Raw genomic sequence first — 23,251 nt, 5'->3', positions numbered from 1 at the left:
GTGGGAATATATTTATGTAGGGAGGTAATCAATTGCTAACTAATTACCAATCCCAAATTGAGACCAATTTTCAACCATTAGATTAGAAGATCTTATGGTTAATATAATGTCAAATGTAATATATTTTAAATTTAAATAATTATTAATTAAATTAAAAGGGTAGTAATGTCAAATCCTATATGTAGTAATTATAACTAACTACTTTCTCTCTCCTCAAAATCATCTCAAATCTTTAAATTTACGTAACTCTCTCAATTTAAATTATTTTTTTCGCAAAAAATATATCAAATTAAAGATAATTTAATAAGGATTCCAACGAGATCTCAATTGCATATGTTCCGACGACGTTCGGATGATGAAATTTGATATTTTTTATTTTAGTTTTCGTAAATGTTGATAACCAGATTTTTATCAACAAATATATCAAAAAATCTCAATAAAACCATGTAAAAAGCTCAATAAATATGTGTTGATATTTTCTTGTACTAATGTTGATATTCTTATATCATATTGTTGATATTTGTAATACACAATGTTGATATAAAAAAACACCCACGAAAATTATCATATGATAACATAATGACGATATTACCCTTTTGTTGATATTTTGTCTACTATTTATTGAGATTTGTGAGCTTTAATCTCATCCACTCATTTTAAAATCCAAGGGTGGAGATTTAGTCTTGATTTTGGATTAGAGTGCTATAAGCATTAGAATAAGACCCTATTTATGTATATGGAAGTATTTTCTTGAATTTAAATAAAATTATGTCTCACGTATTAAAACTAGTTAAATAAATATGCGGGAATATATTTGTGCATGTGTAAATAAAAAATAAAAAATACTAAGAAAATAATCTAAAAACATCGAGGGAACAAAATTTCCGTTGCCGGGAATCGAACCCGGGTCTCCTGGGTGAAAGCCAGATATCCTAACCGCTGGACGACAACGGATTGTTACAAGCTTGTTACATGTTATTCCTAATGACTACTAACTCTTTTTTTTTGTCAAGGTTTTATGGTTTGGTAATATCCAAACTTTCGATGTTATTTTCGTTCTATGCTACTTTTCCACTATTTGTGTTTTCCTAAAGAACAATTATCATACTCCATAAGATTTCTAATAAAAATATATCTCAAATTAAATAGGCAATCCTGAAAAAGGTAGTTTCAATAGTGAACATCTTGGCCCTAGTTGCACGTGCTTCAAAATAAATGAAATGTGTGATATCTAGAAGGCACATTCATAATTTTACAATTAAACATTTATAGTGAAGGAAAGTGATTGACAAATTATTTTAATCACAAATGAAACATTTAATCTATTAAATCCTTTTATTGGAATTTCGCTGAAAATGTCGAATGTGACCCTCTTCACAAGGCTCCATGTATTAGATCGCATCGTATGTAACAAGTTTAAATCCAGAATTATAAATGTAACTATGAAATACTATGAATTTAAGTCCATATCCTGACCCGCCTTGTAGTGAAAATTTATACTCCGTACTTATTTATTTTAATTAAGAAATGCAAACACTAGTTTTCAATTTTGACGTTCTTCTTCTGCGAGTAGATCTTTGAGCTTTGAGACATATTATAGCTTGAGTTTATGTATAATAAGTCCTTGAGAATTAAGTGTTTGTTAGAGGAATCTTTAAACCATAATTGGTTTGGTTAGATACTTATATAAATGTGTCAATTAAACTATAATTGAGGTGAATAGTGAATATAGTTATAGACTTATATGTGGAATGAAATAAACTTTAATTAGTTTGGAGACCCGGTTAGAGAAATGCAGTCTATACTTATATGTGGATTACGAATTTAGGATAAGCAAATTAAAATTTAGTGACCAATTTGATACACGTGTCATAGTTTAGTAAACATTGTAATATGAATAATAACATAGTCATAATACAAAGTTAAAATAAAGACCCGATTGAATTGAAGAGTATAAATTTTGATAACCACTTTCTGATTCATATTACAGTGTTTGAATACCCAATTAGAGAAAATGTTTATAATTCAATCACCAAGTATGCATTGATTTGATCCAATTTATGTGATATCGAGTCAACTTGAACTTAAATTTAAAGCCCAAGCCCAAATCAATATTTTGACTATACTTTCTTCAAAGCCCATAACTTGTAATTGTAAATGAGTCCAAATTTTGCCCATAAAAACACCCATAAATAAGTATCATTGACGGTAAGCAAATTTTAGTAGAACTCATAAGTCATAATTGATTATATTACAATCCAATCCAGATAGAATAATAAATTTAACAAATCCTTATGTCTAACATATATAATGACAAACTCTAATCAATCTTAAAACTTGATCTAGAGATAATATTAAAACTTAAACTCCATCAATATCTCCAATATCGTCAAAATTTAATTCTATTTTTTCTATCTATCTAAAGTTAAATAAATGAGCTGGCAAGTATTTGGGCAGCTTGTGTTAACTCTCCGAAAATAGAACAAAAAGATATTTTTATTTAGTACAGTGCCATATTAGGTACTTTGACAGAAATATAAATAATAAATTCAATAATCAAGCTATTACATGAAGTCTTAATACTCTTTAGGAGTTGGGGGGCATTTTCGTCCTAGAAGGTCAAAAGCTGAAGAAAGACACATGAACCATTTGCGAGCATGTAAACAACATAGTTCAAGATTTACAAAAATTTTCATCCCTTATACAAAGAACAAGAAACACACCAAATGTGAGATAGATTAGTAAGGCGTTGCAAGGCAAGTTCTTTACCAATCCAACGAATGCGAGCCCACAATACTGATCACTAAGATAAGACCATCTTCAATGTTACAGTAAAGCCTAAAATGGAGTAGACAAGTAGCTTCAATGCTACTTCAAAAGCAATCCTATTTTCGGTCGTTGAGTAAAATATTAGGTTTACACTAGAACAAACCTAAATCACTTTTTGAAATTTTGTGAGTAAAGAAGGTCTAATATAGATAATATTCTTTTAAATTTGAGTTAGTGTAAATGGTTGGACTAAAATCAGAATTGAATATGACATTTACACCAAAATGAGTTTGAGTTTTGTATAAATGTCGAAGATAGTCTAAGTTGTCATAATAAGATTGGTTAACATACCAACTGTGACACCCCAGCAAGTAAAATAATTAAACCATCATAGTTTCAATTATTACACATCACTTATATACTTCCTTCCCAAGCCTCCCACAACCATTAGGCACGAAATGGGATGATTAGTTTAGAATAATCACAGTTATAATGCTTTTTCTAATCATAGTTATGGACATGATAATTAGGACAAACCCCATAATTGTTGGTGAAAGTCTTCTTCAGGCCATTATGTGTGGGAACTTTTTATGAGAATATGAAGGGTTTTCCACTTTCTTGATACAAATGACTCTGCATACACCAATTGGATCCATTATGCCTGGACCTAACCAAAGGAATCAAATTAAAAATATACAAAAAAAGGATGAGAGAGAGAAAGGGTCAATGTCATGACAGCAAGTATTGGTTAAATAGAAATAGTTGGATGTTGCATGTCTGTTTGTATATGATTTATATTTGGCTTTATAGATTGGAGTTGAGTATGTTACTATATTCATAGTGATGTCTTTAAAGAATTGCTTTTTGGACAACATTGGATGTGGGAAATAGCAAGAATCTGACAAATGGCATTCCATGTTTGAAAAGAAGTTGTTGTCTTCATTGGGCTGCGGGATAAACACTTATTAGGAAACTGGTGAAGGTATCCATGGTACAGATCTTGTTACCAGCTTGCATCATTTGTGCATTTTAGTCTTAGATGTGTGGGGTGGGGTGGTTGAGCTCTATGAGTTTGTTTCAATTTTCGTCTTGTTAAAAAAAATGATCTATGTAGATTATTGTTTTTAGAAAGTAGTATAAAGTGTCTTGAGAAAGCATATTTAGGTAGGATGTTGTTGTTGTTCATAAATAAACGAGCCTAATAAATCTTTTAGGGCATTCACAATGGGGGCCCATTCCCAGAGCCAATAGATTGGCCCCCCAATCAGCCATCACCGGTCACCATAGTGGGGAGGGAGCCGATCTCCCTTCCCCTTCGCCTTCGCCGTTCCGCCGATAAATCGGCCAAGCCGATGCACCTATCGGCTCCGCATCGGCCGGCGATAGGCCTCCATTGCGGAGGCTCGGGGCGATGGCGGAGCCGATTTTCTTTTTTCTTTTTTTAATTAATTTTTTAATTTTCTTCTCCTATATAAATACCTCAATCCTCTTCATTTCACACACCCACATCCTTTACTTAACAATTTTTCTCACTATTTCTCACTAGAAATGTTTAATTTCACCCACAATTCGGATTCGGATTCCGACGTTGGCGAGAGCAAATCATGCACTCCAACATGATATGATTGAAGAAGATAGGCTCTGGGATGGGTTCTGGGATGAGTTCTCTATTGTAGAGAGATAGACTCTGGGATGGGCCTGCTGACATGGCAGAAAAAATGGAAATAGGTTCTGAGATGGGCTCCGGAGAAAGCTCTCTTGCTAATGTACTTAGCAAAAAGATTCAAAAATCAAGGTTAAGAAGGTGGAGTATAAGACTATCAGCTAAACCAGGGTTTCATTTAGTTCAGCAATTATTAAGGTGAGAAATCGTTAAAATTATTATTATAAAATTATAAAGTCAAGTGTGAGAAGATTAAAGAAAAAGTACACTTGTTGAAAGATCAAATTTGCAGAAAAGATTGAAAGGACATGATTGAGTTGGTACTTGCAAAGTAAAATTACAAATTTTGTACTATTACCGACTATTTTCCTTTATTATTTTTGGAGTACTAGTTATTTTATCATTTTTATTCGTTCCATAGTAATAGAGTCATTTCATTTTTAATAAAAGTCAATATATTTTTCCATGCCTACTTTACTCTCTCTTACTTTTTCTTTTCTTCACCTCTCTACCTTTTTTTCATTTTTCACTTTATTTTCCCTTTAATTAACTCACCTAACACAATTTTTCTTAATATCCGTGCCGAAAAAAAAACTCATCCATCACTATGGAACGGAGGGAGTACTATCTTACTAGTTAATTAAAACTAATTGTTTTGTCACTCAGGCCAGACCATCCAAATTGAGGGCACTACACAAATTGGCAAAAAGAATTGAAAAAACTTTTAGGAGATGGATGAAACTTTAAATTATGACGAAGATTAACTTTTACTTTCATAAATCACTAGTTGTTAGGGTTCCACCCCACCGACCTGAATATAAAAATATACATATAGCACATAGTATTGTGATTCTTTCTTTTTCTTTATTGTCAAATTGATTACATTTCAACATAAGTAAAACTCGAATGCCCCACGTAACTATATATGGCCCAGGATGGGAAGAGGGAGAGAGAGCTAAGGATGGTGTTAGGGAGGATAATTAATGCCCTATTTTAATAAAAACAATTTAGATTATTTATTAGTTTTGTAGTATCACATAATACACACCGAATGCAAATAAAATAAAATCTCTAGGATTACTTCAAAACTATTTCCAAATGGAGGTCATACTGAAATTAGTAAAAGTCAAACATGCATGATTTTTTGTTTTATTTCAAAATGCATGCATGATAATTGATACATAAGGTTTATTTAGGCGCATGCATAAATGCATAATATAAACCACATTTTAATATATAAAAAAATGAAACTAGGCCCTAATAAAACTAGAAAAATATGAAATGGAATTAAGTATTGACAGGCTTTATTTAGGGCGCATGTTGTGGTGGCGTGGGCGTGACAATATTCAACTTTGTCTAAATTATTCGACCCTTTGCTTTTGACTACTAATAAAACACGCCACCACTATATTAACAAATTTAATTTTTAGTGAAAAAACCCCCTCTTTTGTTTCTCACTATCTATATATATCCATCCATTCTCCTTCTAACTTTCCCCTAATACAAAATGGAAACTTCATGCATAAGTCCTCCACATCTCTTTCTCTCTGTATATAAATCTCTCTCTCTTTTCTTCACTCCTCAGATGAAGCTATGAAACGTGGACCAGTTGTAGTTGAAGCTGCCAGCATGATCTTAACTTGCCTCGGGCAAGATCAGATCATGTGGCAGTTTCACCTATCCATGGGATCACGACAGAAATATTGTTTTGTTCTTTTCTCTTTTATTTTGATTTTTCTATTTTAACCGGCATGAAATGACGTGGTATTCATGGGATTTATGTAGGTTATTTTATATTTTCTGTGGTTTTTAGAATAATTTAAGGGGAAGAACTAATCAACTAATACTAACTCTTAATTTTTCTTCATCGGAGATCACAGTAAGGATAAAACAGAATTAGGTGGATTATATTCATGAAACCAAATAAGGATATAGTAGGAATTAGGTGTCATAAATTAAGTCTTGATTACTTTTTCCTATAATATAATTATACGAAAAAACATTTTATGTGCAAGTCTACTAATCTAAAAGCTATCGAGTTTTTATTATTATGTCTTTTTTTTTTCTAGATTTTAGAATTAATTTTTTGGTACATTTATACTGAGAATCTATTGGTATTAAAGCATGGAGATTGTAACTTCGATTTTAATCTCTTTGTACTGCATGTGGGCCCACGAAAGAATATCAAAAGTTGTGTGATTCGCTTATGCTCTATTGCGAAATTGAGGTATCTGAAAACATTTTTTAATTTTTTTTGTGTGTGGCATTCATTTCCTTTTAGTTGATGATTTTGTTGTAAGTTGAAACTAAGGATCATGATGAAAAATTTACTATTATGACCGTGATATATTTGTTTCTTTAAATCGATTTCCTGTGATATATTTTAATCTATTTTGATAGATGGATGGAGTAATATGGAATTGATCTACGTTCTAGGTAGATGATCCTGGTATATTTGTTTCCTTTAAATCGATTTCTGGTGATTGAGAAATAATAGGATAAAGTTTGTCACGATTATATGAAGTTATGAGATTAATTAGTATGTGAGTTAATTAATCTCATATTAAAAAAAAGAGTCTTCATTAAACTTATATTTAAGAGACTAAATTATTACATTTAATTATTAATATGCACAGGAAATGGGCTGGATTAGGTGGATTATATTCATGAAACCACACACTGACCGCCCGGTGCCCGCCAGCCTCACCGAGGCCTTCTTGGTTTTTGGACCACAAAAATAAACCAAATTAAAATAGTCGAATTATGCATTGAACACGTCAAATAAAACAATGTGGCAAAGAAGTATACCTAGCTTGACAGGTAGCTATCCACGCGTGCACATTAACTTCGTGAGGCATGTTTAGATGCACCCGTCTAAGTTTAAGCTCTACACACATCCAACTCACTTTCATGATAAATGTATGTAACGTCAGTAACGTCAACCGTTACGCTCCCGTATTGAAGGCAGATGTCTGCGTTGACTCAAGCAATTGAAGTAAGGTAGTCACACCATACATTTCACACCCCAAGCATTCTTTGTATAAACATTTTCACCCACTCTTTGCATTCTTTGAAGTTAGTTATGTTGAAGAGGAATAGTTGATTAAAAACAGGTCATGGATTAGATAGGGCCCTTCAAGATTAGTAAACATGGCTATGAGACACAAATTTAGGTGTATTAGTACTAAATATTTTTAGTTTTTATGGAGATGGAGGAGTAACGTGAAGGCTGATCCTTGATATTGAAACAATATATATAGTGGAGTATTAAGCTTGGATGATTTAACTTATAATATAGTACTATTAAGATAAAAGTGAGGATAAGTATCTTGAGAAATATGAGCGTGGGAATCTTCAAAGGTAGGAAGACATCTGTGTTAATGTTCTTGGTGACAGAATTTCTTTGGTGTATCTGCGCTATGTTTGATGCTTTTGAGATCCCTCCCTTTTCTGCCCTTCCCAATCAAACACAAATTTGTTTGCATTTTATCCACCATCAAATCATTATGTTATCTTATCCTCATTTATAATATTAAAAAGTGACAAAAGGGATTCTCCTCTTATAGTTTATTAATCATGTTAATTTCTAGGTGTCATCTTCTACGTAACTTGGTCACACAATCGAATTTAGCTTTCTTGAGAGATAGACAGTAACCACACCTCAATTGCAGCCAAGCAACAACATGCAAAAATTATTGCATTTCTTTAATATTTTGTGACAGTCTAATTCAATTGAAAGAACGAAATACTACTATCTAAAACCACTCTGGTATCGAAACCAGAAAGAATGTCATAATTTAGAATAGAAGATCTCCTGGTGAATCAGAACTTCAAAATAAAAAAGAATGTGTCATGATCTTCGAATAGAAGATCTGTGATAAAATTGATTCTCTAACCTGTCACCTACAATCATGTGATAGGTGAGTTCCGGCACCACCTCAAAAGTATTTCATCGAGTCCCCTTGCACTTGAAATACAACATTCTGTAAAGCTTTCTCAACTGGATGACAAAAGAAGGCATACTTGCTCCAAAAATGCAAGCATAAACAGAATACTGAATGCCTGCCAGTAATATAAGATCATCAGGAGAGTAGAAACTGAAATCATGTTGATAATGACATAGAGACGAAGGCTATTTTTTGTGCCTCCGGCAACAAGAAACTCTTCAAAATTTGCAGTTTACGACTTGAAACACATATAATGGTTATGCAACATAGTCAGATGCTGTCTAAGAATCTAAATATAAGGCCAGATAGATCAAATCGCATGCTTAGTAATTCAAGAATATTGAATATTTCAAAATCCAGACAATTATTAACTGTTCTTGTCACCACTATTGAATACCATCATTCGTACATTCTTATAGTAACCGAGTAAAAGGCAAGAAGGTTGTTCAATAATGAAGATCTCATTCTATTTATCCATGAAAGATAAAGTCTGAATTGGCTTTGCTAAAATGAATCCAAAAAGATACAACCTATGCAAAGTCATTATTCACATGGATGTTGTTTTATGAGCCTTACCAAGCTATTCCCTGAATATCATGAAGTCAGAAATCTGAATAAAAGGAATGGCTCACAAATAGTGAAAATCTCATCCAACATCAAAATCTACATGAAAACGTAATTTAAGAAATACTGCCACCCATTCAATTGACATCTATGCATAAACTTGTTGCTCCAGAGGACTGAGACAAGGGTTAATGACATTATTCCTTTCTCATCACTCCTTCAACAAAATGGTTTAAAAACGGTTTAATTGATATGGAGAAAATACGATATTTTCCAAATAAAAATTATCAATACCTATCATTTATGCATTTTGTTGCACTTGTCGGTGTAGCTGCATAATCCAATTGGCGTAACTACTTCCCCCAGCATTCTGATCATCCACTAGATTCATGAGTAGGAAAAAACCTTCTCTTGGTTGTTCATTTTGTCTCACAAGATGACATAGCTGAAAATATGATGGGTCGCTCTCCCTAAATTTGTGAAGCATCTTCCATAGTTTTATTGACATATCATTGTCTCGTTGAGAAAGGCTAACCTGGACTCCAATAAAATAGAACAAATTATTGGATACGCCAAAATCAAGTAACACCAGGAAGTAGACAGTTTAATAAACCATGAAGATACTAACTATTCATAGATTAGAACCCATCAGCACCCTATTAAGTCAAGGTCTGGTTAAAGTGTTTCATGATTAGTGTAGTCCTTGTTTTGAAATCAAACCAAATTAAATCCTGTCCAGCATAATTGAATTTTGTGATAATTCCAAGAAAATATGCAGCATCTTCTAAGATTACATAAATATCTGGCTCTTTGAATAACAGACTTGTGCGACATATTCTGAAAGTGTTTTCGTTTTTCTTGTTTTTTACTTGTTTGCTTTGGAATATTTGAAAGTGTAACTAGGAACTTTAGCAGCTTACAAAAGCAAGCAATCTTGAGAGCGAAATTCAAATAATCAGTTTACTCTACATGGAAAGCACAACTCATTTTGACATCAGAACTACTTAGCCTATATCCTAAAGTACTGAAATATTAATGGAAGAGAAACTATGCAAGGGTAAAAAAGAAGCCACCTTTGAATAGTCGCCACTAAAGTCTTCCCCGAGCAACTTTCTACCAATATCAGGTGAAATAGATCCACCAAACCATATAACAAATCGGAAGCCATCATCAAAGATATAAAGACCTCTGGCATCTAAGCTCTTCACGGCAAGAGGTACCCTCATCTTGTTGACGCCAGATTCATCGGTTTGAGGAGAAGACTGGGAATGGGCAAGATTTGCTTCAGAAACAACTGACGGGTATCAAAGAAGAAAACTATAATTGCAAGATACTTACTTTTACAAGAAGATCATCCACACGAACCAGGTTTGGATAGAGAAGTTTCAGCAACTTTTTAACAGGTAAAGCCAACATGGTAAAACCTGCCGCATAGCGTTCATCCAGTTGCACATCACCATATCCACCACGTAGCGGTGTAGATTTACATAATGCTAATCCATATAACGGTAAGAATTTCAGTGATTCAGGGTAAATCATCCTTCCACTCAAACGATGCTGGACAGCATAGAGATTTCTGTATTCTCTGAGGGCTTTGACAATCCTACTTTGAACAGCATTTCGAGCATCTTCCAGCTTATAGGACAAAGATTTCTCAATTGCTGCGCCAGGTTGTTTTAAATTCGAAGCCAGATTAGTCTACTAAAATCAATTAAAGGAAGACGGATCCATCCTCTCATTTTACTTTACAGCCTAGCAGATGAGGGGCGCTTGCTGAGACATATGGAGAGAAGAAATTCTTACCTAGCCTTGAAAACAAAGAAACAATTGCCCCTATGTCAGCCAGGCGATACATTTCTCCTAGATCTGTAACAACTGGAGCTGCCGCGGTATGTACCCTGATACGCCTTTCTCCAGACGAGGATGTGTATCTTCGCAGAGGTTAAGGAACTTCTGTCAACTATCTTCAAAACTTTAATTTCATGAGGTGATAACACAATCAACTGATTTACCAATTTTATATATCGCACATAATATTATAAGATGATAAGTGAGGACAGAACTCCAGATAATTGCAAAAGGCCGTAACAAGATGAAGGTGGAAGACCCAGAACTTCAGAAAGGCGAATGGGTAGTTATATTAATCACTTCCAATTACCAGAAAGGAAACACTTTGAAGCAACAACTGGAAAAGTTATATAAGCAAACATAAATTCGGAAGATTACATCAGCTAAATTCACAAAAGTCTAGCACATCCAAGTATAACTATGTAAATAAATAAAGATTAAAATGAGATGAGGATACAACAGAGCCACTTGGATATACACTGTCTGTGTGGTTAATAGAGTCTCATCAAGAGATAACTGTGCTGCATAAGCTTTATCACAATCAACAGCAGGAAGTGCTAGTAAGTCTGTAGATCTTAGCATGAAGTTTCCATGATAGGATGTAAAGCGCACTCCTACAAGCAAAAAAAGGTGGGGAAAGAACACATAAGTCTTGTAACCAGTACTTTATATATATAATCAACGATATAACAAGATTTATAAAGAAAAAGATCTTCAGATTGATTTATCTTAGACATTTCTGCAGAGTTAATGGATTTTCATCCTTTCATCCAAAAATATTATTTACCTTTGGAACATCTTATCCGCATCACCGCCTCCCAAGCAGTCTCCCTAGTAAGATCTCTAGTCAATTCATGTGCCAACTTATATTTATGAGTACTCGATTGGAAACTTGGATAATAGTACACTTGACCACCAGAATATTTTGCCAGTGTTCCTAAGCAGAATGGTAGAAAAGAATCATATACGAAATCAGAGAAAGAGAATTTTCATAGTTTTAAGAGCATCATTTCTTGGTTTGACATTAAACCAAGAGATAACAAAATGTGTAAGCTCTAAGGATTGCCACTATAGCTTGCTATGCTGTGTTTTATCCACTTTATCAGGACTCATCAAGCCGAACTTTTAGGCATTTAAATATGTTGTTGTGCATGGGTGAAATTATAATACTACATTAGTTCTGCATCGAGATTCTGTAATTATCATATTCTACCATATGTAAGCAAAAATACCTAACGATGCTATATCTGTGTACTTGTCACTAAAAGCATATATGTTCACAGATATCTGAAATTTTGTAAAATCAGCAGCCATCTGTTTATAAAAAGGATCCTCAGGTGCTCGCAATAAATGCTCTTTATCCGTCCCATAAACTCGAATATCATCTCCCCGCAACCGCAACCGGCCTATACCCAGTGATGGCAATGTACTCTGGAAAACCAACACTTTACCTCCAAGTTTACTCTGTAAACAGATGAACAGAATGAACAGTAAATTAGCAGCACTCTAAAATGAAAAACACTTCATAGAGATAGAGTGACCAAGAGGAATCAATTGGTACCAATAATCAAAATCAAACATGAATAAGACAGTGAAGAACAACTACAAAATGTCTGGTGTGGATTGATGAGATTAGGGAGGAAAAAGTAGAACTTTGGTCTTTGAATATGGACGGTATAACCACAAAATATCATGTGGTTTGGTATGCCAATGCACTTATTCCTCAACTTCGGACTCCTAATTGGTATGCAGGAACTCTATGAAAAAAATTACAGTGAGCACATTACAATTTCACATAGAATTCTTCATATAATATGGAGTACTAATTTTTATAACAAAAAAAAATCATTATTTTATGATGGATAATAATTAGAAGTATTATAATACAATTTTTGAGGTTTTGATATTGCCAGGGTGAAGAAAGGAAAGTTCTATTGATTCCATACAAGATATATTGATTCCCATTGAGCAATCATATGATACGGAATGGACTTATAAACAAATACTATCCTCCGCTATTTTTACAGCATAGTGAAGCACTGTAAAGCGATAAGTTAAGAAAATTAAATAAAAAACCGAACATACCATAACCGTGAATGCAGCTTTAAGAGCTGGACCAAATGCTGATTCTACATTCATGTTGTCCTGGAACATTGAGGGCAAACTATCAAGAAATGCTTCCACCACATTTCTGGATTCTGATAGGTTGACCAGAAGATCATCTGGTAGTGGGACAAACACATCATCCAAATCAGAAATGACCATCATCTGAGGCTGCATTAAAGATGACTGGTACAGCAGAAACAAATAAGTGCTCGAACGACTTAACCAAATTGTAAATGGTACTTATTAAATAGCACAATGTGCTCACTTGCCTTCATATTATAGAAATGTACTGTACTATTGTAAGTTATGAAGCCAATCTGTGTTCGAGGATAACCAGGCAAGTTATCCAAACTCGACTTAATAGTCTGTGCCACAACCTGCATTGTTTCATGTAAAATCACTGATTGCAAATACAGAAAGTGAGTAGCTGATGACAGATGTGGAAACTATTAATGAGTTCAGATGTCATTAAGAATACCATCCATATCAGCTACTATGTAAAACAGCTAACCTGAAAGTGTGAACGAAGCAATGGTTACATCACTAGATGCTCATACTATAGTTTCAAAAGAATAAAGAAAGGAAAGAGGAAAGGCACTAAGGAGTCCCATAAGTACGTTGTATTTCCAGTCAAAGCATTTTCTCCTTAGCCATCAGTTATATTGGTACTGAAACTATAATTAAACCTGCTTAGTGGTTGGAAAGAAATGAAATCTCAAAATAGATATCCAATTTTTCTTATGCAGTTCTACACACACACGGATAAAGATTAAGAAAAAACTGAAGGCTTTGCTTGGTGTTATTTCCAGCATTTTGGGAAAGATGTGTTGGTGGTTAGGTAAGAGAACACGTAGAAACCAATAATGTTCTTTAGAGGTTTTGTGTTACTGCTTAGTACAAATGATTGCAATACATATTAAGAAATGTTTTCGACTATAAACAGTGGTGAATGTAGATTTTTTTTTTCTAGGGGCAGTCTGCAGCTGAGACAGAATAGGGAAAGTTGAGGGCTTGAGGTCACTACCAACTACCAAGTTTAAAATGTAATGTCCTTTCTTTATGGTGTCTTGGTAATCCAACGTCGTCTCACAAGCATGACTACATTTTTATCTTATTTATATATTAAAAAGACATACCGCTCTTTTGTTCCCTTTCCTCCTCTCCAAATCAAAACTCCCTCCATCCCATTAAGCTTGGCCTGTTTCTTTTCAGCACGATTATTCAGAAGAGTGAGATTATAGTGACAGGTATGTGGTCCACATATTTAATGTAGTGTAAAGTTAAGTGATTACTCAAAAAACGGAAACAGGTCAAGCTTATTGGGACAACCCCAAAAGGGGAACAAGCTAAGATTAATGGGATGTATTGTATAAAAGAATATTCATCTATTAAAATAAAATAACCAGAAACAATGAATCAAATTGAAATGAATTATAAAGAATATTTGCTTCACTTTTTCGATTTTCAAAATATAAATTGTTATTTCATAGCATCTTGTCTATCACCGATGAAGATAATCTGAATGATAATAATTTTTTGGAACAATAAATACATTACTGAGAGTGTGAGACATAAATTTTAAGATGAAATCCAAATCAAGCACCATAAATAGGACTCTCTAACAGATCTAGAAATCCATGTAATCCTGTCACACTTCACATACTCTAATTTACAAATTTTAGCTTCTACTAGACTTAGCACATTAAAGTTTTTATTTATAAAAAAGTAAATACTTTATAAATTTTCAGTCATATGTTATCTCTAGCGTTTTTTAGTTAGACTGACGATAAAAACACAGAAACCAACATTTCAATCCATGGATCAGAGTTATAATGTGAGTATCTTCCACACAGAATATTTACAAGTTATGATACCTCAAGCACTCCACTTTTAGCAGCTGATACCGATACATCGATGAGGAACAAAAATAGTGGTGGCATTGGAGGGCGGACCATATATTCTGCTGGAGCTATTAACTCAATACTACCCTTCAAAAGCTCAGGCCGTTGATCCAGGTCAACTCTTCTTCCACTAGCATCCAAGTGTGCAAAGTAATCACTTTGAACTGGACATAAAAAGTTCAAGATATGTCAATGACTCAACGCATGGCCTTAAGTCTCTTTTTTTATCCTTTGGTTAAGATCAACATATAAATGTTTATTCAAGTTTAATTAATCAAATAGAGCCACCATATTCTAGTGTTTAACAAAATCTAGTATTTGAATATAGTTGGGGTTAATATATATAGTACTAGTATATAATTAATTCAACAAGTTTAGATGTTACTATGTGAAAATGTATTTTTTTATAAGATAATGTTTTCGACATAAGGTTCATAAAGAGTTTGACAGAATAAGTGGTTACCATCGTTGAGTAAAAAGCACATATTGCACTTCCACTTTCTTCCATTGTCCGTAAAGGACACGTAGGGGTTTACGTAAGTGCGACACCTCTTGCAGCGAATGATGCCTGTGGTGGCGAAATTAACTACTGGAACTTCCTCCTGAATGAAAAACACTAGACAATCAGCACATGATATGATACCATATATATGTGTGTGTGTGTGTGTGCATGTGCTAAAATGTATCCTCTTATTAGTTATGGAGGCCGACCCCAGCAGGAGCTTCTGCCAGAGGACAAACAACGACCCCAAGAGACAAATGCCACCTTGATGCCAAGGACTGAGAATTTGGTATGCCACTTGTTGTCAGTCTTAGAAATGTAGAACTACAATTCATAGGGTACATCTCTGCAAAAGATTTAAGTTCAACATCACCATCCAATGGCCTTGGTAACGCTTCAGCATCAAGACCTGTATCAAATGATCCTGGTGCAGATCCAAGAGAGAGTGAACTGAAATCTTCAGCCAAGCCCTGTGCATTAGCAGTAGGAGGAGCGATGGCGTGATGCTGCATTTGGGTCCCTGGATAACCTATAGATGTTACTGGTGGACCATAACTCCTTTGTTGAGCAAGAAAGGGAGATGCAGCCGCTGGTGGACCATAGCCTCCCTGCTGTAAGGAAAAGGATGGAGGGTTCATAGGTGGATTTTGCGACACAGAGTTTCGTTGCCCATTAGCCTCCCCTGGAAATGATGGACGATAGGCATCCCTGCCAGTGGCATATGATGGCCCCATCGGTGCAGAGGAAGGTTGGACATTAGGCCTGGATAATGAAAATGGTTGAGAGGGATGACCATTTGTGTTGATTTGTTCAGTTTTGGTGCTATCAGGAAATCTGATAGGTATTGAAGGTGGCTGAGGCTGTGATAGAATAGGGACAGGAGCTAATGTCGTCGGACCTGCAGGGGTTCCTGTTGGAGGAGGACCAAGAGGTACAACAGGCCGACCTGTGTGTAATACTGCTGGATCGGTTGAGTGCATTTGGGGATTTCGAAATCCTGTAACCGGTGGAGCATATGATGATGAAACTGGTGGTGGAGTAGGCCTAACTAGTCCATTGGGTCTGCCTGGTGGGGGAGGTCTAAATGCTGGACCCTGTGATCCAACCACAGGTCCAGAGGAATGCGGAGGTGTTGGAAACTGAGAGGGAGCTTGAGGTGCAGGCCTAAAGACTGATGCTTCCGATCCAGCCACAGGAGCAGAAAATAAATAAGGCGATGCTGCAGAAGAGGGCCTAAATGAATGATTTGGAAGATTAGGACTTTCCATCCCCATTAGTATAACTTACTTCCTGGCAATCACAAAAGGCTGCATTAATTTATCACTGTAAACAACATTTTACATGAATTTATTTTCCCAAAACGCATATCTTCAAATCAAAATTATAACCAAACATAAAAGGTAATAATTTCCAGTTAAAGAAGCAGGTCAGGCGCTAAAATTCATACTGCAAAAGGAAGAGCAAATGAAATTAAATGTCTCAATTAATCAACACCAGATTGCTCTTCCTTAACCAATCTAATTAGCAATTATAACAGCGAATCTACACACCAAACAGTCGAAATCTGAACGATGCGGCAATTAATTCCTCATGCAAAACATAAAATGAGAATAAAAAGTAACACGATTTGTCAATCGCGGAGCATGAAACAATAACAAACTCAGAAATTCGGATTACCCGATCAGAGATCTCGCCGGCCAAAAATGCAATAAAAAACGACGATCGGTGTGGTAGAGGGGGGAGATTCAATCACCTCCTCTCTCTCACTTTACGAGATGAAATCAACTACGGTTGAGAAAGATGGTGATTTGAAAATGTTTACGAGTGTGCAACAACACAGCTCCATTAACGTTCTTCAACTTAGACCTGTTGGCATTACGTAAAATGCAACATTTATTAATATCCTCTTAACTCTGTAAAATATTAATTGCATTTGTTCCAATTTTATAGGATTTATTGCCATTTTAATTTGAACTTGAAACAATAAAAAAATATTCCCAATGTTTAAGCCATAAAAAGTCACTAATATGTTAAAATTCCGAAAATTGTTTCATTGGTCAAAATTTAAATTATGGTAAAATTAAATTACTTATAATATAATAATAAAATTATTGTATATGCCGAGCTTTTAATTAATACTCAAATAGTCAAATATAATGATATCATTTTATCAAAATCGACGTAGTTTGTTCTCATCTCATGTTTTATTTTGATATATAATAGTTTCGATTTTAATCATGATATTATAAACATTTCAATTTTAACAGTTAAAATTGATCAGAATCTAATAAAATGTTAAAGGGCAATTATCTCTAAACTTTATGTTTCCAAAACAAAAAATAAAATTTTTAATACATTTAAATTAAACTTCAAATTTAGTTTGGTTTGTTTGTTCTAAGTTATTAGAAAAATAAAATTATATCTCACAAGCATATGGAAAATGAAAATTATCATTACAAGTATTTTTTTTCCTATTTTGTTCTTGAAGGCTTGAACTCGTTAATAACATAATTTATATTATCTAATTATTTTTAGTTGAAGATCGTAATAAGATTTGGTTTCATGAATAAAGAAATATATTTGGCTTATTTTATAATTATTACAATGTTTAAGTATTATATCACTTAAACTGAATTCTTTCGAATTAATTCGATACTAATTTTATTCAAAGATAAATATAATCTAAGCTATACTTAAATTTATTTAAAACTATTACATTTATAAGAAACACAAAATCATGCTATATTCAATAACTTATGATATAAGTAAATATAAAATTTTCAGTTAAATATTGAAATTCATAGTATTTATTTCTAAAAAATAGCTCCAAATAAAATAAATATCTAATTAATTTCAAAGAATATCATTTAAAAATTTTAAGTGAGAAATATTCAAATAATTTTTAATTATAAAATGGAGTATAGAATAAATCTTATTTATTTTGTTCATAATCGAAAGCAAATTTTATTGAAAAACTTCCTTCAACCTAAAATAATTAGAGAATAAAAAGATACATTTCAGAAGCAAAAAATGAAACATGTGATGATATTTTTCATTTTTTAGAAATTTAAAAGGCTCAAATTACATTTTCTTTGAAAAAAAATATGTCGAACATTTATTTTTGTAAGTGATTTTAATTTTAAAATCGAACAAGATGTTAAATTGTGACAGCTATATATCACTATCCTATTCACCGTAACAAATAAGCACAAAAATAGACATGGATAACCAGTTTTGACTTAGTTAGTTCAACTTAATCATACAAAATCGGGTGTTAATTATTTAACTCGTGTAATAATGTACCACGCCTCTGACTTAATTCATTTGTTCCGTAGCTAATTTCACACTGAAAATGTGGTGCTCAATTAAATCAATCTAAAGTTTAATTGTTTGATGTTGACTGATGATGCAAGTCATGCAACTATATGTACATTTATATATGAACCCCATATTTACTCGAATATTAGATTCTTTTTATGCAATTACTATATGTCGGTTCTAGTTGATTAATTAAACTTGAATATAAAAATAAAGGTCGATATTAGGATTCTAGTAATACAAATGTCATATCGTAATTCTGGCTTACACAAGCCGTATTAACTTTATTAATAGTCCCTAGATTATTGAGATAATAAGCAAATTATCGAAATCTTGAAATATAACAAATTAGATGGTAAATAAATAAAAGAAATTAAATAGGAGACATGATCTAACTAGCAATTAGCTGCAGAAGCCATCATCATCCTCACAAATTCTTCATAGCTAACAAGCCCATCTCCATCTAAATCAGCTTCTCTTATCATTTGTTCAGCCTCTTCGTCACTTAATCTTTCTCCTAAATTCAGCATCACATTCCTCAACTGCAAATTATAAATTAAGAAGAATGAGGTATTCATATTTATGAGAACAAAAGGTGTGAAAAATATTACTACTACTACTATTCTGTTTTTGACTTCAAAGTGAAAGGTTAAGTGTCACTCTCTAAATCAACATACTATATTATGAACTATCTACATTTATGCCAATATCAAAAACCATACACATATCATTTCATAATATTTTCAAAATAAAAAATGTTTATTTCCAATTAAATCATAGCTTTTGTAGACATTAATTGCAGAACTTGAGTCCGACATTTCAATTCGCACATTCATCTTTTCTAATGGTATGTGCGAAAGCTTTATGCTGAATCAACGGCTCGTATTCAATCTTAGCACCTCAACTTTGACATGTTAGATTAAGACATCTATCATTATCTAAGATAACCTATTTGGAAGGATATCCAACGCAAAAAAAGTCAAAAGCACATGGAAAATACACCAACCTCAATTGCTGATATGAATCCATCTTGATCTCGATCGAAAACTTTGAAAGCTTCTTTCAGTTCCTCTGCAACATTTTCCTATGAAATAAACTTTGTAATTTAGTCTAAAATTACAATAATACTTATCTCTTTGTAATTAAATACCTTCATTTTTCTTGCCATAATACTCAAAAATTCCTCGAAATCCACAGTGCCATCTCCATCTGCATCAACCTCATTCATCATTTCTTGAATTTCTTCTTTTGTTGGATGTTCATTCAGAGATTGAATCACTGTTGCCAATTCTTCCACTGTGATCATCCCTTCATAAATAAATAAATATTGAAAATAATGTTTAAATATAAACATATTACTTAATTAATTTGAATCCATATATAGCTTTATGAGAATATTAACTCACCATCGGAATCTTTATCGATGAGAGAGAAAGCCTCACGGAACTCAGCAATCTGCTCCTCTGTCAATGCATCAGCCATTTCTGAAATTTAAAAAAATAAACTGAGATTTTTGTGGAGAAGGGAAGTAGATAGAGAGATCTCAGTTTGGAACATATATATATATATATGTATACTATATATTATGGTGAGCTGAATTTCTGCCAACTTTTAATAAATAATGGCACGCTTTTTTAAAATTCATGTGAAAAGGTGGAAAAGGTCAAACAATGTTATGGGAGAAAATGTTTTTGTTCAACATTCAAGACTGAAGCTTCTCAAAGAAATTTGGAACTGGGTCCAAAATCAACGTTTGAATTCAATGGAATTTAATTCCCTTTTACTCATCCTAAATCTAACTCCACATTAATTAATTACTACATACTGTTATAAAACAGCTCTTTTTGCCCAAAAGTAACTCAATTTTGTCGATGTGAAGCACGAATCATTAGTCGGTTAAAAATAAAAGGAACAGCAGGGTCATAAAAAGGGGTATACTGTGTGTGGGGGATTTGGGAGATTGGGATTAAAGTTATAAGTTGTCCATAAAAAGTAACTAAAAACAAAAATAAGAAAACAATACCAAAAGGCTTTAAACATAGAAATGTGAATGACATTGTATTATTGTAGTGTAAACACCCCTAGCTAATTACATGCGTACAATTTAGTCAAAAATTATATATGTCGTTAATATTATTGACCAAATGAAGCTTAAGTTTAACGCGGTCAAGTTGTAGCAAAGCATATTCAAGATTTTATTTTTGGGTTGCACTAATTAGTCAACCTAAAACCCTATCGTCACAATAGGGTGCATTAGATTTTATTTTACAAACTAGTTTGTCGCTCACGCCATGCATAAAAATTCTCTCACTATCTATATATAACAAATATGTTAAAAAATATATCGTAAAAATACATACCCACGATAAGAGTTGCATTCGGTGTTCTTCATCCCATAATAAGAGTCACCTTCAGTGTGGGCACGGATTTTAACTTTTAAGTATAAAGAGAAATGAGTTGAATAAGTTAATGGACTAGGAATGCACTTATATATATTAGCTTTATAATATTAAAATGTGAGCGGAATAAGCTGATGGAATGTGAGACCTAATTAACATTTATACTAAAAGTATAATGTGACTCTTAGGTAGTATATGAATTATGATAACTTGACAGTATTATACTTGGTTATATATTTTTTATCTAAATAAAATATACTCTGTATAAATAAAGTTATTTTGTACACTTAGTATATGCAAATATACTCCGTAATATACTATTCATTATTGAATTATTATAATAATATCGAAACCTAAGGGGGAATCTTCAGCACCCTTAAAAAATTTTCGGAACTATAATGTTAATGTCTGATCACAACCAACTTTTTTTATTTCAGAATTTTTTATTACTCTATTCATCTCTGTAAATTAGGCTCAATGTAATGTGACACGAAACTCTGATCAAAAGTTGGTATGTTGTGGATGCATACGTGTGTATAGAATAATTAAGTAAGTAGTAGTATATACTACTACTATATTATATAACTTGAGAATACATTGATAAATTGAAGGTTGTATAGAATAATGGTGTTTATAAACGGAAATATAGTAGTAACTTTTTTTGACAGAAGAATAAAATAAAATTTTTGCGATATTAATTTTCACTATCTTACTATAACACTCAAAGTAAACACAACTAAAAGTCCTCCCAAAAAATACAAAAAGTATATCATTAGTAAGTAAACTCTTGTTTGAAATTACACTACGTGTTAGAAATTTAAACTGGAGCACGTGGCAATCGATTACATAATCAAGGAATGGTTATGGGGAAGATATAATGTTACAAAAAGAAATGCTAATATGCAATCAAATGTAAAAAAGAATTAAAATAAATTCTTTTAAAAAAAATCGATGAAAGTATTAATTAGTTCAAAGTGTCCGATTGACTAGTAGTTGGACCCGCTCAATGGGTAGCCTGGCCTGGCCCAGTAGACCTGACCTTGTATTTTCTTTGCTTCATAAAGGATGTTCATTATCTTTTATTCTAACAAAAGTCACACTTCTATTTTCAAAAAAGTAAATCATCATTAAAACATTTATCTCCCTTCATTACTATGCTAATAACTGGACGATATTCTTTTATATCTTAAATTTTGATCAAAAACTGATCAATTTTATAAAAAAAAATCAAAATATTAATTATAAAGTTCAATTTTTTCTTAATTGTCCATGAATCCATCTTCTAGCTAGGCATAGCTCCTCAGATTTACTACTATCCTTAGCCATATACGATGATAAAACTAAACATTTGAGAGCCTTTTTATATTTTTGGTCTAATTCAATAATTATTGTTTCAACATATCACATAGTAGCAAATATCGCAATATGTAGTGCCTATGAGAATAAAAATCATAATCTATTCAGTACCCGTATTTACTAATTTATTTTATTTATTTTTATATTTCAGTGTTTACTAACTGGAGTAATAAATATTCTTCTTTTTTTTTAGAGTGAACTACAAAAATAGTCATTGGACTAAGCATTTATCTCGCCAATGAACCCTGGACTTTAAAAATATCCTCAGACAACCCTAGACTAAGCATTTATCTCGAAAATGGTCATTTTTCACTGTTTCGTGACGAAAATACCCTTTTGGGGGGTTTTAGGAGGTGTGGGCAATTTGGTCTTTTTACATTTTAAATCTGATATTATTTTTGTGATGTACTAAATATGATATTATTTCAAAATTTTATCATTCTTCTTTCCTTTTGTCATCCTTCACTTTGTTTCTTTATTTCAATATTAGATTTACTTTTATAAAATTAAATTTTAAATTTCAATTTTTAAATATCAATAAATTTTTTAATTATTAAAATTACTATTAAATAATAAATTAATAGTTTTAATCAATATTTGATAGTGTCTAATATTTAATCAATAAGGTACGACGACGCCTTAGTTTTAATCAATAATTAATAGTTTTAATCATAAATAGATCATATAACACGATTTATTTTGAAATAAATATGCATCTAATGTTATAGGAGAATTTGACTAAAAATACTATGAAGTTGACTAAAAATTTGATACTACTAAAAAATTGATATAGGAGAATTTTTGTTGAAAATTTTCTTGTTAATTTTGATTGTTTTCAAATTAATAAACGAAAATTATATTGGTCTTACATTAGATGC

The 23,251-nt window shown here is 32.6% G+C and overlaps 2 protein-coding genes, 1 long non-coding RNA gene and 1 other non-coding gene across 6 annotated transcripts; 1 reads left to right on the top strand and 3 right to left on the bottom strand.

Annotated features, from left to right (window-relative positions):
- Positions 1-882: 882 nt before the first annotated feature.
- TRNAE-UUC lies at positions 883-954 on the bottom strand. Its single transcript has one exon. It is a non-coding gene; the product is annotated as a tRNA-Glu (tRNA).
- Positions 955-8,097: 7,143 nt separating this feature from the next.
- On the bottom strand, positions 8,098-17,152 carry LOC125208411 (protein transport protein Sec24-like At3g07100). Its single transcript, XM_048108018.1, has 14 exons — positions 16,978-17,152; positions 15,510-16,590; positions 15,262-15,400; positions 14,772-14,962; positions 13,167-13,274; positions 12,877-13,080; positions 12,024-12,255; positions 11,579-11,728; positions 11,249-11,405; positions 10,747-10,874; positions 10,282-10,604; positions 10,017-10,205; positions 9,238-9,478; positions 8,098-8,494 (listed from the first exon to the last, which is right to left on the bottom strand). Exons 2-13 carry the CDS (start codon positions 16,572-16,574, stop codon positions 9,245-9,247), a joined length of 3,120 nt encoding a protein of 1,039 aa, XP_047963975.1. The 5' UTR covers positions 16,575-16,590; positions 16,978-17,152; the 3' UTR covers positions 8,098-8,494; positions 9,238-9,244.
- LOC125208412 lies at positions 10,199-11,255 on the top strand. 3 transcript variants are annotated; one of them, XR_007174111.1, is made up of 3 exons: positions 10,199-10,346; positions 10,465-10,884; positions 11,012-11,255. It is a non-coding gene; the product is annotated as an uncharacterized LOC125208412 (long non-coding RNA). The 3 variants fall into 3 exon arrangements; XR_007174109.1 differs by having other exon boundaries at positions 10,465-10,930; XR_007174110.1 differs by lacking the exon at positions 11,012-11,255 and having other exon boundaries at positions 10,465-10,942.
- A 1,671-nt stretch (positions 17,153-18,823) lies between the features above and the next one.
- Positions 18,824-20,179, bottom strand: LOC125207593 (calmodulin-like). Its single transcript, XM_048106995.1, has 4 exons — positions 20,025-20,179; positions 19,769-19,926; positions 19,625-19,702; positions 18,824-19,160 (listed from the first exon to the last, which is right to left on the bottom strand). The coding sequence occupies exons 1-4, from the start codon at positions 20,098-20,100 to the stop codon at positions 19,014-19,016; spliced, it is 459 nt and encodes a 152-aa protein (XP_047962952.1). The 5' UTR covers positions 20,101-20,179; the 3' UTR covers positions 18,824-19,013.
- Positions 20,180-23,251: the final 3,072 nt, after the last annotated feature.

Source organism: Salvia hispanica, chromosome 2, assembly GCF_023119035.1.
Source record: "Salvia hispanica cultivar TCC Black 2014 chromosome 2, UniMelb_Shisp_WGS_1.0, whole genome shotgun sequence".
Taxonomy (NCBI): domain Eukaryota; kingdom Viridiplantae; phylum Streptophyta; class Magnoliopsida; order Lamiales; family Lamiaceae; genus Salvia; species Salvia hispanica.
The sequence above is the reverse complement of the archived record's forward strand: the minus strand, read 5'-3'. Positions and strand labels throughout refer to the sequence as shown.